The sequence below is a fragment of the Cydia pomonella genome, chromosome 8 (assembly GCF_033807575.1).
Source record: "Cydia pomonella isolate Wapato2018A chromosome 8, ilCydPomo1, whole genome shotgun sequence".
Lineage (NCBI taxonomy): Eukaryota > Metazoa > Arthropoda > Insecta > Lepidoptera > Tortricidae > Cydia > Cydia pomonella.
The window spans coordinates 3,298,541-3,314,803 of NC_084710.1; the positions used below are offsets into that span (position 1 = coordinate 3,298,541).

General features: G+C 38.1%; 1 protein-coding gene across 2 annotated transcripts in view; it reads right to left on the reverse strand.

The window, feature by feature from the left end:
* Positions 1 to 224: 224 nt before the first annotated feature.
* The window catches only part of LOC133520241 (terminal nucleotidyltransferase 5C), a 380,723-nt gene continuing 364,684 nt past the window's right edge, over positions 225 to 16,263 (reverse strand). For both annotated transcript variants that reach the window (XM_061854618.1, XM_061854619.1), the window contains one exon: positions 225 to 8,080. In XM_061854618.1, coding sequence (XP_061710602.1) covers positions 6,854 to 8,080 — 1,227 coding nt within the window. In that variant the 3' untranslated portion in view covers positions 225 to 6,853. The remainder of the gene's footprint in view (positions 8,081 to 16,263) is intronic.

A 16,263-nucleotide genomic window follows, 5' to 3' on the forward strand; every position in this document is an offset into this window, starting at 1 on the left:
TTTAGGTCAGGTCAGGTTTCATTACAGTACCTACGCTTTATTTACTTATACTTTTTAAGTTCATTGTTATTATTATCGTTTTAGGAGCTTATTATGAAGAAAAAATATGTAAACAGAACCGATTACAGCGCATAATTAAACTGAAGGTAATTAGTATGTAAGTACTTTATAATTACATTCGTAAGAAGCTCCTTTGTATCTGGGATAAAAATAAAAGACAATCATCACTGTTTATCACTTTTTTATAATTTATTTTCACAACATTTTTATTTAATTTTCTGTAAAATTTACAATCTTAAAACTCCTCACAAATATAGTACTTATATTAAACATCGCAACAACAGTGTAGCTCGGCCCGGAGTGGGCGACGGAAGAAAGTAATAACTATGTAAATATATTTGATAAAACTAGGCTACGTGCTAGGCTACTCGTATCTTAAAGAGAGTCCGTATGCCGACCGTCGCGGGTAACATATGAGCGACTAGTCGGCATTGCGTGCTTGTGGAACCACCGAGTTGGGTTATCCGTACTTTTAAAAATCCTATGACAAACAAGACCTTGGGCCCATTTCTCGAACGGTATTAGACTAATATTTTATTAGTCCACGAACTGGGGCCCATTTCTAGAACGATATTAGACTAATATTATTAGTCCACTAACTGTCAAGTCGTATGGTTTACCATGGTAACACAGTAATAATATTAGACTAATACCGTTCGAGAAATAGGCTCCTGTCAAGTTGTATGGGTTACCATGGCAACGCACTAATAATATTAGACTAATATTTTATTAGTCCACGAACTGGGGCCCATTTCTAGAACGATATTAGACTAATATTATTAGTCCACTAACTGTCAAGTCGTATGGTTTACCATGGTAACACAGTAATAATATTAGACTAATACCGTTCGAGAAATAGGCTCCTGTCAAGTTGTATGGGTTACCATGGCAACGCACTAATAATATTAGACTAATATTTTATTAGTCCACGAACTGGGGCCCATTTCTAGAACGATATTAGACTAATATTATTAGTCCACTAACTGTCAAGTCGTATGGTTTACCATGGTAACACAGTAATAATATTAGACTAATACCGATCGAGAAATAGGCCCCTGTCAAGTTGTATGGGTTACCATGGCAACGCACTAATAATGTTAGACTAATACCGCTCGAGAAATGGGCCCCTTAAGGCGTTTGATTTAGTAACCGGTTATGATTTTGGACTGGTTTTGTTATGGATTCTCTCTCAATGTCAAAAGTGACATTTATTCAACCTTTGAACGTCACTTTTCACAATCATATTTTACCAGATCCAATACATAACCTGTTATTATAATCAGAGTACGCCTCCGTGTGAGTTCATCGAGAATTGGGGCTTTCTTGATCCGTAGGTTAAAAAATAATTTTATTCATCAGATTTAGTGAAAAACAGAATATGCCATTTGTATATAACAATTATATTTGCAATGTGTTAAGGATGAAAAGGGCGGTTTAATGTAGTAGTAAAATAATTTTAAAGATCATTTGCATATAAGAGTACAATCTGTAAGGTTTCAAGAAGGTTAGAGTAACAGTAACTTTCGATGCTACTTTTTTTAAAGAAACGCTGAAGGGAATATTTGCGATTTGAATAGAACCGATTTAACTTTAAGATATAATCAAATACGACAGATACAATATGGATCGCATATGTATGACATACCCTATCCATATCGTATCTAGACGTAATATTTGACGTATCTTAAAGTTCGAATCGAGGCGTAGGAAAGTTTTAAACCAAGAATATTACAATAATACCTGCATTTAATGAAATGCTATTTTACGTTTTAAAGATATTGTAAAAAAACACCCACACAAAAAAAAAGATCAAGAATTCTCGATCTAACACGAATGATACAAACTTTGTATTCATTGATTATGTTAATCGATTACCTGTACCACTCCTATCTCCGATAACACCCCAAGATTGGCAAGACCAAAAGTTTAACTTTATACTCAAACTTGGGACAGTAATCGGTAATCTTAGCCAGGGCAATTGACAGCTATGGGGCAAATTCAACTATTCTAAACATACAAGAAGTCTAGCGCTAGAGTATTCATGGCACACTTTCGCCAGTCATAAAAGAGAGTTCACCCTTGGAACTTGGCTCTCTCTAGCTCTAGACTAACTTCTTGTATTTTTTAGAGTAGTTGAATTTGTCCCCTAGTTGTAAAAGCCCTGGCTGACCTTAACTGTGGCAACATTACCAAAAAAGTAGTACGAATAACCCAACCAAGGTGACAAATGGCAGCGATACGATCTATGCCATGTCTTCAACAAAGTGGCATTTCACCGTGTCCCTGCCATTTGTTTCAATCAAGAAATCCACTAAGGCACGCCTTTGTATAGGCGCCTGCGTACTCTACACTACTAAAGAATACTTTTACAACTCGCAAACCCTTCCTTAACCCAATACCGAATCTACCTAGCGGATTTAGACACATTCATCATTTATAGCCTTCTTAAATCGGGTCCCAACAGATCAAATACCATCCAAATCAGCCCAAAAACTGGCTTTTATATTTTTAAATTATAGGTAATGAGAATTCTAAATTTGAATTGCAAAGCTTTCAATTGCGAAATGAGCAAATGATATAAATGCATCGGTTAAGGAGCTAATGGCGTTTTCCATCGTATATCATATTACTTTAAATGCAAAACCGGGTTTACACGTCAAACGTGCTTGCGTTACAAAGTACGGCTTTATATTACGACACAGATCAGGAGAATATCATATGGAATATTACTTTTACAGTAAAATTCGTGATTAATTTGAAGTTTATAATCAAATATAAAGACGTAGATTGTCGAAAATGAATTCATTCAGAACGGACAATCCATTTTAAAAGGAAATCGACAAAAACAATTCGTCTCACATTAGATCAAACAAAATGTTGCCTCATCTCTTTCTACCCCTACAATATATACAAATAGTCAAACAAACTCAGTACGCAGACGCCCCGTGACGTGCACAATATAAAATTAACCATTACACAGAAAGGCTAGCTGAAAACTGATGGTAACTTTAGAAAAATAAAACCCTATAATAAACCGCAATGTCTCTCGTTTGCAAAAACATTTCCAAAACATTTAGACTATTTCATGGAAGCGTCACGAAATATTTCCACGGAAGAGCTATTGCTGAAATTAATCTAGTGCGAAGTGCCAGATATGACCTTGAAAGTTGATTACTGTAATCAACATTCACAACATGTATTACAGAATGTAATCATTTTTAAGTCAAAGTGATAAAGTTCAGTTTTAAAAATACTGGCCGAATAATTTGTATTTTCTTTTTTTATTTGAACAATGGCATTGACATCGCCGTTCGCAAATTCATTCATCTAATCAAAAATACCACAATTACTTGTTCTTTTTGATATAATTTAAAATACAATATTTTCTGTTAAACAACAGTAGTTCCTGGATATAAACGTTTCTCTAAATCGGGTCAAACTATGTAGCAATTGATATTTTTTGCACTGCATTACAATTTCACTTTGCCATACCAAGAAGATTGAAGTTGTACTATTTCAAACCTACAATGTATGGAATAATCATCTGAGTCTGTACAGCGGTAATAAAATATATTTTCTAATACAATACAAGCACGATTTATCAGAATTTTAGTTCAAGCGAGGAGGTAGTTCATACCGGGTACTGCCAATAATAGATTACAATATAGATATAATAATCACAGTTATTTAAAATATGATAATATTCAATATAGATAACGTTAAAAGACCTGTCGAAAAGACTACAAATCACAACTTAGACGCCTGTCTCGATTCCGAGAGGTATAACTAGTGATAATTACCTTACGTTCACTCTTACTTATTAGGTACAAATGGAATATGGTTTAGATTTCGTTAGTTATAATTATGTACTTCTTTTATTTCTAAGTACATACTAGTCCGGCGTCCCACTGCGTTCGTCTATTAGTCTAAGATACTTCGTAATGAAATTATCATTACCTAGATCAGACCAGTAAGAAAAATGGCATCTGTCCAGTGGGACAATTGTGCCAGCGTCAAATTTGATCTACCAAATTTATATACCGATTTCGCCGATTTCAAAAGTGTGCATGACTTTGTACGGTGATTGCTCTAAATAAAATGGTAGCTGGATTGCCGGGTGTTGATTAAGGAGTGGACGCGTTTCAAGATTAAATTTTCATTAGCTGCACACATACATATGTAATAAGCTATCAATAGTACACATTAAACAACATTCATGAGCAAAAAATATTCTCGAAACGCCTCCGCCATTTTGAAGTTAACCTGAAATCTTATCATTACCTATATAAATGACATTTCAGACTTGAGAACTGACACGAACACGTGGAGACACCGGACCTTTTTCCTCCTCTTCGCCCTCAATGACTTAGGAAATAGACACGTTTCTAAATATTTGATATATTATAATATCAATACACCTCTCGTTAATTAAAATGTTGAGAATTCGAAAAGCGTTTTATAATTCGTGATTCTTAAGTCATGTCAAGAGCAAAAGCCACAGGACACTGGATTCGATGACATTCTAAGTTTTGGTATCGTTAGGTATGCCTGATGGGTATTATCAGTGTGTAAATTTCCCTCCGTTCTGATGTGATTACAGCTTTTACTCTAACTTCTAAGGGCGCCCCCCTCGCTGGCGCGGGTGCAGATAGGTTTGTAGGTAAAATCCATCACACGCGTCCGCGCCACTTAGCGGTGCTCATACTATTTTTTGTTAACCCGCTCTCCGCTCCGTGCTAGCGCGCCAGCCAGCGGACGCCCTAAGAGATAGGTACCACATTAAAACGAAGGGTTGAAAGTTCATGAATCCAGTGCTGACCCTGATAAGGGCCGCGAACAGTACAAAGTACGAGTTAAAAATAAATTGAACATGTTCTTACATTTCCGAAATATTTTGAGGGAATAAAAAAAATGAGATCTCAAATTTTGGTTCGATAGTGAGCAAGTCGGATTCGTCCATGTTGAGTAGGCCCGAAACATTAGTGACTCTAGGAGCCATTGTACTTGATTCCTCTGGATGTCGTTTCGACTAATCAAAAATATGTAAACATCTTATTTCCTATTCAAGAGTTCCATGCAATAATTGTGTATACATATATTTTTTATCTGAATATGCATTGGCAAATATCTAAGACATGCACGTTTGGCCGGACACAGTTTACACAATCATTCGTATATCTATATATCATTAAAATACAACAATAATAGTACATCTCTCTATTGGATTTAATCTACATTATAATGTATGTAAGTATAATCATCGACAACAGTATGTTACTCTACAACAATTAAATCACATGTTTTCATACCACCTACAATATTTACTGTAATTGATGAAATGTTAAAAGTTGAAACGCCATAAGTACGCTTTCGACGTGACTTGTAAATGTTCTTAAAATATTCATAAATGGATCTCTATCAATAACAAGAGTGGACTTTAATATTGTACACACCTTAGTCTTTTTTTTTGCTTTTTCTCTTTTTTGTTTTTATAATTAACTTAATTTGTTACTCTCGTATGCCAAGCCGTATACAATACTAGAGCGATCAAGACAAATGTATACACGTTATATTATATAAATACATAGTAATAAAATACGTCTTCAGTACATCTCGCGTGGCAGCCGGGCGCGCACTGAACTCTTCTACCTTTGCTTTACGCTTCACGAATTTAACAGACTGCGACAGCAAGGTGCGTCCCGGCCGCGCCTGCCGTCCCCGCGGGGACAGTCTATGCCTAATTCCTTGTCTGCATTTGTTTAACAACGTTCGTACGTCCCTAAACCCGACTAAACGTTTCTAAAGGCCAACGACAAGGCCGGACTTGTTTCTATTTAGCTTTTAGTAGCTACATTGAATTATCGTTATCTTCCAAAGCAGTCCTAGTTGAAGCTCGAGTCAAAGTTACGCCTTTGACATTTGAGCGGGGTTTTTTTTGAGAGACATGCCACTATAATTATTTATGGAGACAATTTTATACATAAAAAGCTTAATAATAATTAACTAGTCTTTTTTATAGGCAGACCATCGACTCGGACTTATTCCTAACAATGCGTCCATTATATTTCGTGGAAAATAATTTTCGTACTGCTAACATATTAACTTATCAACACGAAAGGAGTACGACTAGAAATTATTTCACGTTTGACCTCAAGCGTTGGCTAAATACGTTCTGCTTAGTTCTCTAGCTAACATTACAATAGTTGATTAGATTATTAGCAAACGAGTGCGGGGTGGGTAGTCTAGGGCACTAATAGTCAGTAATACTGCCATCATAACCAATCAGAGTTAGATAAACTCTTCACCAAGCTTTGGTGATCAGTAGTGACTAGCTAGTAGATTCCAGGATACTACCGTGGAGGCCTTGCGGGAGAATTGACTGGTGAGAATTGATCTGTGTACTAGTAAAGTGAGCAACTTCGAATTGACACAAGGTAAATTGTCTCCACATGAAGCTACCGATATGGCTCAGAAGGCCGCGAGGTTCAATGGCAAGTCGAGCTGGCTCGGCGACAGTACTCGAGAGCCACTCAATTCTATCTACTGAAATATTCGCAATCGCCAAAGAAGCGTAAGTCTACCGGCCTGTCTTTTTCGCTTTGGTGTTTCCCATTTTTTCCTAATAAAAATCCAGCCAAGAATACGAAGCGTATTACACATTATATACACTCGCCTATAGGACAGTGAATCATACATATACATATATTTTTTATTATATACATTTGGCACTAAATTCATCGATCGATAAAGAAGGTAAGAATCACGTGTCTCTGATCACGGCGGTCTAGCGCGGTCACGCGGGGCACAGCTGCGGGCGGCAGCACTGGCAGTAGGACGCGGCGCAGGCGGGGCACGCCGCGCACGCCGCACACGCCGCGCACACGCACACGTAGTAGCCGCCCACTCCTACGCCCACGCCCACGCCCACGCCCGGCGCCAGCAGCACCGGTGTCCGCGCGCACAGCTCTCGGCAAGCCAGGTGCTCGATCAGCGCCAACGTCTGCCGCCGCTCGTGGCCCATGAGGCACACTGTCGACTCGCGAACTACACCGTGCAGTAGCGTTAAATAGCGGTGTTTGAGGGCCTCTTCCTCGCGCCCAACGAAGTGATTCCGTAGATACGCCTCGAGCTTGGCGCGCTGCTGGCCGAGCTCGGGGAAGTCGATGAAGAACCGCGAGCACATATATCGCTCTAGCGTTTTGATGCGATCCGGCCGCGCGGCCCTGTATCCTTTAGCCAGCAACGCGCAATACTTAAGCAGGCCGCCGCCGCGGATTTCCTCGGGCTGGCGTGTCGCGATCAACTTCTCTGTTAGGTGGATCAGAGCTTCGCGAAAATCTCCATACACTGACTCGCCGACTACGGTCGGGTAGAAGTTCTCGCCAATGGGCAGCGCCGCGCACTCGTGGAACGCGAGTAGCGAATCTAACGCGATCTGGAACGAGTCCACGGAAAACTCAAACTGACGTCGCATGGTGTCCACGAACTTGAGCTCCACGGATTTGTGTCCGCGGGAGTTTCCGAGGGATATGAGCGACCAGCGGTCGCCGTCAGAGTTGACGCGAACCATTTTGGAGACGTAGGCTTCTTTTAGGCCGGCCGTGGAGGCGCGACGGCGAGGGGTGGCCGGGGGTAGGAGAGTGGAGAGGTGGCCGAGCACGGCGGCCTTCACGCGGTCGCAGTGGCGTGCGGTGGGGAGGTCGGCGGTGAAAATGAGGTCGATGTCGGAGTAGGGCTGGGGGCGATCGGCGAGAACGTGAGAAGCCGCTCCGCCGTTTAGACGGACGTCGCGGACGGCGACGCCGGCGCCGCCAGCGGCTTGGGGGGCTTCGAGCCTCGCCCGCACGCCGGCCACCAGCTCCCGCAGCCGCACGTGCAGCGTGGGGTAGTTGCCGCGGCCGTGGATGGCCACCACCTCGTCCATGACGTCGTTGAGCCGCGACACCTGCTCGTAGCTCAGCACGGCGTGCCGCTCGCCGCCGCCGCATCCCTCCTCCGATGATGTGTAGCTCGACTCGCTCTGTAACAACCAAACGAAACAACATTAGATAGGGTACGAAAATACGAGTAATCTAGTGCTATGCTGTAGGGAGAGGAGGATTGTAACGTTATTATGCATAATGTTGTAACTAACTGTGGAAAACTAATTATGTACGACAGCATACGTAAGAGTTAATGCGTTCGTAGAAATCATCTAAGTCTGTCAGTATAATTTATAACCGCAATCGGTAAAACCATTAGTTATTTTACGGACACCAATACTAAGGTACAAATAAATAACAATTGAAGATTCTGAAGCATTGTATTTGCTTTTTTACACTGTCGAGTGTCATGGTAGTTTCCGAGAAACACATGTTACTGTCACACGAAAATGAAACAATCCGTTTACGCTTTTCAAAGATTTGCCAGCTCTTTGAAGCTGTTTGAAACGAGTATCGATTTGAAAACAAAGTGATTTGTAACAGCGGGTTCAAGAACGATATTTTTTAAGTAAACATAGGAATAGGTATTTTCCGATTCCTCGTAAATTGTTATGCAAATTTTGGAATGAAGCGTAGTTCGAAACAGAATGAAGCACAGACTTGGCAGATCGTTATTAGTCAGTCGCCATCACCGTCTATTTTCTTACCTATCTTACCTTTGAGAAAGTAGATAGATTGGTAGGTACATTTGATAATAAATTGTAATATGCGTATTAGAAGGCATCTTTTCGAGATAAGCCCATTACAATGAGAGCCCACTGTGCCCCACTATTGGGCAACGGCCTCCCCCTCATTTCCACTCATCTTGGATTGGTGCTGATTTTGGCCAGTCTCTCAAAACGGAGTAGAAGTTATTCTGCCATCGCCGACGAGGTTTACCGGCTCCTCGGTTCGACTCGTGGGTTTCCCACTTCGTGGTTATCTGACCGACAATTTATCCAATTAGTATTTCGGACAAGTGGAAAACTCGCTCGATTATTTATGTAATAAATAAATATTTAGAAGGCTTTTTAACACAATAATTCAATGATTGTCTACCACACAACGATAATTCACCTGGTAGGTATTGTAATGTCACGCGATACGATTTTTTATATATACCACGTTGGTGTAAACAAGCATACGGCCCGCCTGATTGTAAGCAGTCACCATAGCCTATGGACGCCTGCAACTCCAGACATGCGCGTTGCCGACCCTTTAAAAACCTGTACACTCATTTTTTGAAGAGCCCCATACTGTATACCCTCGGGGAAACCTCAGCAGGGAGCACGTAACGCCTTCTAACATTTGTATACGTATATTTGCGAGAAATGCTATTTTCTACGAATGTCACTCTTGAAAACGTGCTTCCTGGCTTAACGATATCATCATAAGTTGTTATGACACAAATAAGAGGAAACAATTTCAATTTGTAACGGATGTTTTGACGTGTATATTCTTGTTTAACTAGCGTTATCGAGTAATCTGGTAGAATTCTGAATTAATCGAGGCCAAAATAGAGCTAAACAAACTTGTCAAGTGTTGTTTGTTTGGCTTATTGCCTATCACTCCTATCAGAGCTACTGCCCAGTTTGTAAAAAAATATTGACGAAATCCAATTCAAGCTGCACTGCAGTGGGAGAGTGTTGAATTATCATCATAAACGCAAAAAATCATATGAAAATATCGTGTTTATTAAGACGCCCCATTAAGACGGATCAAGAAATTGCATACGTGTTTCGTTACATTTCGGTATTTAGACGATCGACTGAATTCATTGTACTTTGTAGTTAACAATGTATTGAATACTGCATGTACATGCATTCATTCAAGAACTTTCTTGAACAGTCTAAATGAGGTTTTATAGAGGCAGATCCATGGTTTGTAACTATACATAAACAATATACTTAGGGCATGGAATCGTTGCTTACGCGATGTATTTGTGTTTAAACGTAGAAATACTCGGTAATGCCCGATGTCCTATTATTAGGACATTATTGTACTCATTTACTGCTCACAAGGTTGACTTGTAAAAACTGAATTGTGCAAGATTATTATAGGTACGTTCTATTTTTAGAAGCCTTGTTATCTTAAGTAACATTAATAATAGATTGGGCTCTACAAAGTAAGTACATTATTAGCAGTAGAACTTTAAATTGCAATAAAAGTTATGTATGGTTATAATCGCCATCAGGTATATTGGAGCAACCAATGCGCTCATAAATATCTGAACACGCCTCTACAGCCAAGGCGCTTGAATTCGTGGTCAGATATATTTGAGCACCTCGGCCGCTCCGATATATTTAATTGAATAAAAATTCGTAGTAACAAAATAAGATGCAACTTGATTGTATTGCGGTGCTAAAATTGGATACATCCTACACGATTTTAATCTAAGAATCGGAATATTTCTTGTTGCTGATTAAAATAAATATTGTTAAATATGAATTTTGTTGGGGGCGGTGGTGGCCGAGTGGTTCTGACGTCCGACTTTCAATCCCGACTTCCCGAGGTCCCAGTTCCAAATTCTGAATCGTACCTAAAAGTTTTTCGGAAAATGTAATCTGATATTTACCTACCACTATCGGTGAAGGAAAACATCTCGCATCGTGATGAAACCTGCATACATCTTCAACGAAATTCAAAGGTGTTTATGTTGTCCCCAACCCGAATTGGCCAGCGTGGGAACTATACCTAAAGCCCTCTTGCGCGTGAGAGGTGTGCCCAGCAGTGGGCCGTATAGCTCTTATCACCCTCTAGATTTGATCAATAAAGATTTCGATTTATAAATTAATATTGTGTAAGATATTCCTTATTTTTGGATATTTTTTAAAGTAATTAAATTCAATTTACGTCAATTGCACTTGTGGAAATAAGACGCGCAAATTATTACCCGTGAACATGTCCTGACGCACACGCGTTCCGAAAATAATATTAATATTTTATTTACTTATTAGTACACTAAACAAATATCGTACAATATCATGAGAAACAGAAACATACAATTGTATATTATGGCTTAAAAACTAGCACGATATCCAAAACAAGTCTACACAGCATGCTTTGCAAGAATTGCAAGTAAGCGGAAATGTTGCAAATTAATTTAACACCATATCAATATCAGAGAACAAATAAATGTCTAAACATTAATAAAAGAGCAATAAACTATACATTGTAAAGATTTAACCTCGCAAATAAGATACACTTAGAGGATCAAAGCAGATGTCATCGCTCAGTGAGAGAGGAGGAGAGGATGTCAGCCAAGAATTTTTTAAACCTAGCAATAATACTTATAAATGTGAACGTATTTGTTTGTCTGTTGGAGTCGAAGCTGACGGAGCTCTGTGCTGGGTCAATAGACAAGAGGTATAGATTTTTTATGACATAGGAGGTAAAGAAGCAGACGAATCGCTTGATGGTAAGCAATTACCGATGCCCGTGGACACCTGCAACACCATAGGGATTACAAGTGCGTTGCGAGCCTTTAAGATGGGAGTACGCTATTTTCCTGAAGGTTTGAAGGTCGTATCGGTCCGGAAATATCGCGGACGACAGTTCATTCAACAGTTTAGCTGTGTGAGACAGGAAGTTTCTGGAGAACTCACAGATGTCATTAATGAATTCTTCAAAAGTTCAACGACCAGAAGCAATGGCTCTGGAATTGATCTACAATATGGTTCTTCGTTACTAAAGATCGTAAGTAACGAAGACCGAGTGTTGCCGCAGAAATGTGCCGATTATTGAGTACTGAAGGACCTTATATCAACGGCATAGAGTTTACAATTGATTACTAAAGGATTTTCTTTGGTACAATTGATAACGTCAAAAATGTAATTGTACTTTACGTTGGATATATGGTAAAAAATTTATAAATAGCTATATGCTACACAAGTACATACTTGTTGTATTTATTTTTATTTTTTAATAATGAATGTTCAAAACAACAAAAATAATTAGTTCACATTTTTATACACTTATAGTAGTTTCACACAGACACACATATAAACTTTATATGTGTCTGGGGGAGGGGCCCATATAAACTTTATATGGGACCCTCCAATTAGTGTGGGTAGTTACAAAATGTTTTGTAATAGTTTCTCGAGTATCATATATCAAAATCAAGAGTGAGAATATAAGTAAAATAACAGTATTTTTTTGACAGCTTTAAAGCATCTGGTAAAAGTTACCGCCGGCGGAAATAGTCTGGCAATGTTGATTATCAATTTTTAACAATATTTTCTCAAACATACCGAAAAATTAGCCATGAGAATTTAAGAAAAGTTTGTAATATTTTTACCTACCTTTAGCACCTTGTACCGGACAAATGGCCGTCGGGCCAATATAGCAAGTATACAGACATTACAAATACATACTAACACTATATTATCCCATAAATTTTATTCATAAGAAAATAAGTAAGGTTTTGCTCTATTATTGTTTTACGACAGGTACAATTCCAGTATCAATTGTGTACCGTCTTTTTTGGGAGGACCAGTGACTTATACGAAATTTAGAAATCCAACTTTATTTATACATACATACATATAATACATATAATCACGCCTATTTCCCGAAGGGGTAGGCAGAGACCACGGATTTCCACTTGCTACGATCCTGACATACCTTTATTTAGTGCGTGTCAATTGTACTGCGAGACGTGTCATATTCGTACACGTATTACATCAATAACAAATTCAGTTGTAGTTTTTAAATTCTTAATATGCCTCCAGTAGTCAAACGATCGACGATTAATTCCCTATATCCTGTTCTATTTACAAAAACTTCCGGTTTGAGTTCCGTATTCTGTGATCTTGTACCAAATTGCCCCCAATCAAGTCCACAGACAATACAGGAATACCCTGACCAAGTTAAAAACATCCGTATTGACAAACACTCAAGGCTTAGTTTTCAATGACCAACGAACTAGGACAATAGGATATGTCAAACAACTAGTTCTGTTTTCTTGTAAACCGGACTTGTGATAAAAGTGTATTGCGCTTGAGCCAGAGACATATAACTAATGAGGATTATAAATACTGTGTCTTAATTATCATTGGGGTGATATTAGCGAGCTCCTATTTTGTATCGTTCGTTAACCTTCATCTTAATTACAAGACGAAGTTGCTTCTGAGCTTATTCAGAATCAGAACATTTATTTGCTTTCACGTATAAATACATGCAAATACAATTGTAAAATATACTCTTAAGTACTTACATGCTAAAACTGATTATTCTAAGGTTAGGTATGTATGGGGTTATGCATTTTAAAATTAAGGGGTACGTACATGTCATTCCGTAGGACTAAGTAAAAATAATAATCAATCATGATAATGTGAGGAGTAATTAGTCAAGTGAATTCGCGAAATATTCATTAATTGTGTAATACGGCCTATTAATAAAGAAGTCTTTTACTTTTTTGTCAAATAATCTAAAATCTTTACAATCCTTAATGTCTTGGTTTAACTTATTAAATATTTTGATTGCCATGTTATTAAAACTATTATTAAAGTGGCCATAACTTGATTTATTAGATGACATAACAGCTTTAAACTCAGGAAAAATCACAGAAACAACTAAATATACTATATTTTAGAAAGAACTTTCGAATCGGAACTCGAAAGACATGGCATTTTAAAAAGAAATAAAAATAAAAACGTATGTTATAGGCACCTATGTACATGATATTATAATAAATATGTTGACAATTTTATTTATAGATATGCATATCTGCGCAGCAAATTGTTGTTTGAATGGCCTTTCTATATATAATACCTAAGGGTCTACCGCGAAAATCGAAGGTCGAAATTTCGTTATATCTGCCTCTATATCGCTCGACTAAGCAAATAATTATGGCAACCCTAGCTATAAGAAGTGATAGAGTAACGAAATTTCGATTTACGCGCTATTTTATATTTTGATGAGGAGCGTGATATGTACAGAATACCAGTCTATACACTTTATTATTCTCTTTTGTGGCCTTTGCACGAGGTCGAAATGCTTAACGTCACCTCGAAGGATGGTAACCGCACCAAGTTAAATGTTAAAAGAAATTTATAGCGAAGTTACCGTATGCCGGATTTATGGTTATTACGGTAAAGTACAATGGACGTAACTTTGTTCCAATTAACACGTATCTGAATATCAGATATAAAACACGAAATAAAACATTGTTTATCACACCATGTTGGTAGCAAATAAGCGTAAAGCCTACCTGATTAAGGAAGAGCCCTTTAAAATCTTGTATACGCTATTTTTTACCCGACAACGCAACGCAAAGGAGGATGTGTTTAATTCAAGAGGTCTTGAGATTTTCGTTACCTATTCTTTTAAGCAATTTATGTGTCAGGACTAATGGACGACCTATCGTCCCGTCTGGCCTAGTGGGTCATCTTCAATCCTGGTAATGACATTTATTCGTGTGATGAGCACGGATATTTGTTCCTGAGTCATGGGTGTTTTCTATGTATTTAAGTATTTATATATTATACAGTATATAAATTAACTAAACTTTAAACCATTTACTAACCCGTTAATATTTAGGTCATACTAAGCAACAATTATCATGGGGCCAACCCGCGAAAAAAAAAATTTACTGTCCCATAGAAAAAATCAACGTGAGATTAGCCAAAATGTACGACATAGCCAAATTTTATTTCGTGATTTCGGGGTATACGATATACGTTGTCTAAGTACCCAAACACAAACAAGACACATTATATTACATATTACATAATATAACAAAAACAAAGAAAGTATGAAGTGCCACGAAATGGCCTCATCTCAGCATGTTGCTGGTGGCTTCCAGCGCTGATCTTCCCATGAGACCATCAAGTGAGAAAAATCACGAAAGGTAACAGACAAGAAGGAAAAAGACATAAAATAATATAGAGTGAACAAATTGAAAATTGGATTTATTTATTTATTTAATTAAAAGTCTTTAGTTGGTGTCTTAATGAAAAACATTTTGTAATCAAAGCGATACATTTACGGATTTCACTGTAACGTGTCGATCCAACAATAAATTACGTTGGACAATTCTTTAATGTCTGGCTTGACAATTTTAAATATTCATAATGGTGGTGAGGTTTTAACCTCAATACGAGTAGCTTATTCCACAGCCGAAGTGTACGCGTGACGAAATTCCTCTGAAACCGTATAGGTCCCACGGTGCAGTGTAAGGATAAAAATTAAAAGATAATAAAGAAATTTTACATTGAAGTTATGGTATGCCGGATTTAAAGTATGTTTATTACGGTCACTTATTCTGACAATGGACATAACTTCTCAATAAACATTTATCTGACTGCGATCAGGATGTGAATCAAACCGGCTATTCTCAGAAAATATCTCCTGTGCGAATATGTGTCTCTTTTGACGACCTGTCTGGCCTAGTGGGTAGTGACCCTGCCTATGAAGCGGATGGTCCTGGGTTCGAATCCCGGCAAAGGCATTCATTTGTATGATGAATAGGTATTTGTTCCTGAGTCATGGGAGTTTCTATGTATATAAGTATTTATTTATCTATATAAGTATGTGTTTATCGTCGCCTAGTACTAGTACCCATAGTACAGTAAGATATCCTATGAAAAAAATGCATTTTGTAGGTACTGTTTATAGTCACACGAACCTTACCGCCTCCATACAATCGAACTAACGACATTCTGAAATATAGTTTGTCAAGCCATTTCCGTCATTAGGAAAAAGCTGCAAATTTAAAAAGGGTTATCGCTCTATAGAAAATTTTAATATCGCGCGTTTTCCTACTGACAAAGTTGTTTGACAGACTATAACGTGAAATTTGTCATGAACTTTCACATACAAAACTACTTATTCGCTCATTTTTCTATGTGTAAAAAATTTAGCAACGCAAAATAGTAGTAGACATATAATAAGAGTATAATAGTACCAGAGATATATGCTACGTACTTTAAAAATGTTCATTCATGCCAAGTTTCATCTAATTTAAGCATGTTATTCTAAAAATGAGAGCGTAATTCCAATTGTGTGGTGACGGCGGCCGGAGGGACCGATTTTTGAATTCTACTAATAAAATCGAAAACTAGTGGTCAATACCACTAAATTCCTAATTTCTATTGCGCGTATTTTTAAAATATCAGCTCTCCCGTCTTCCTCAGATTTTCGAGTGACGAAATCGCATGCTAGAAATTTAAAAATCGGCCCCTAAGTTCCTTCGTGTGACTCTCAAAGCGAAGTTTTTCCCTCTAGAGCGCTCTGGTGGCTA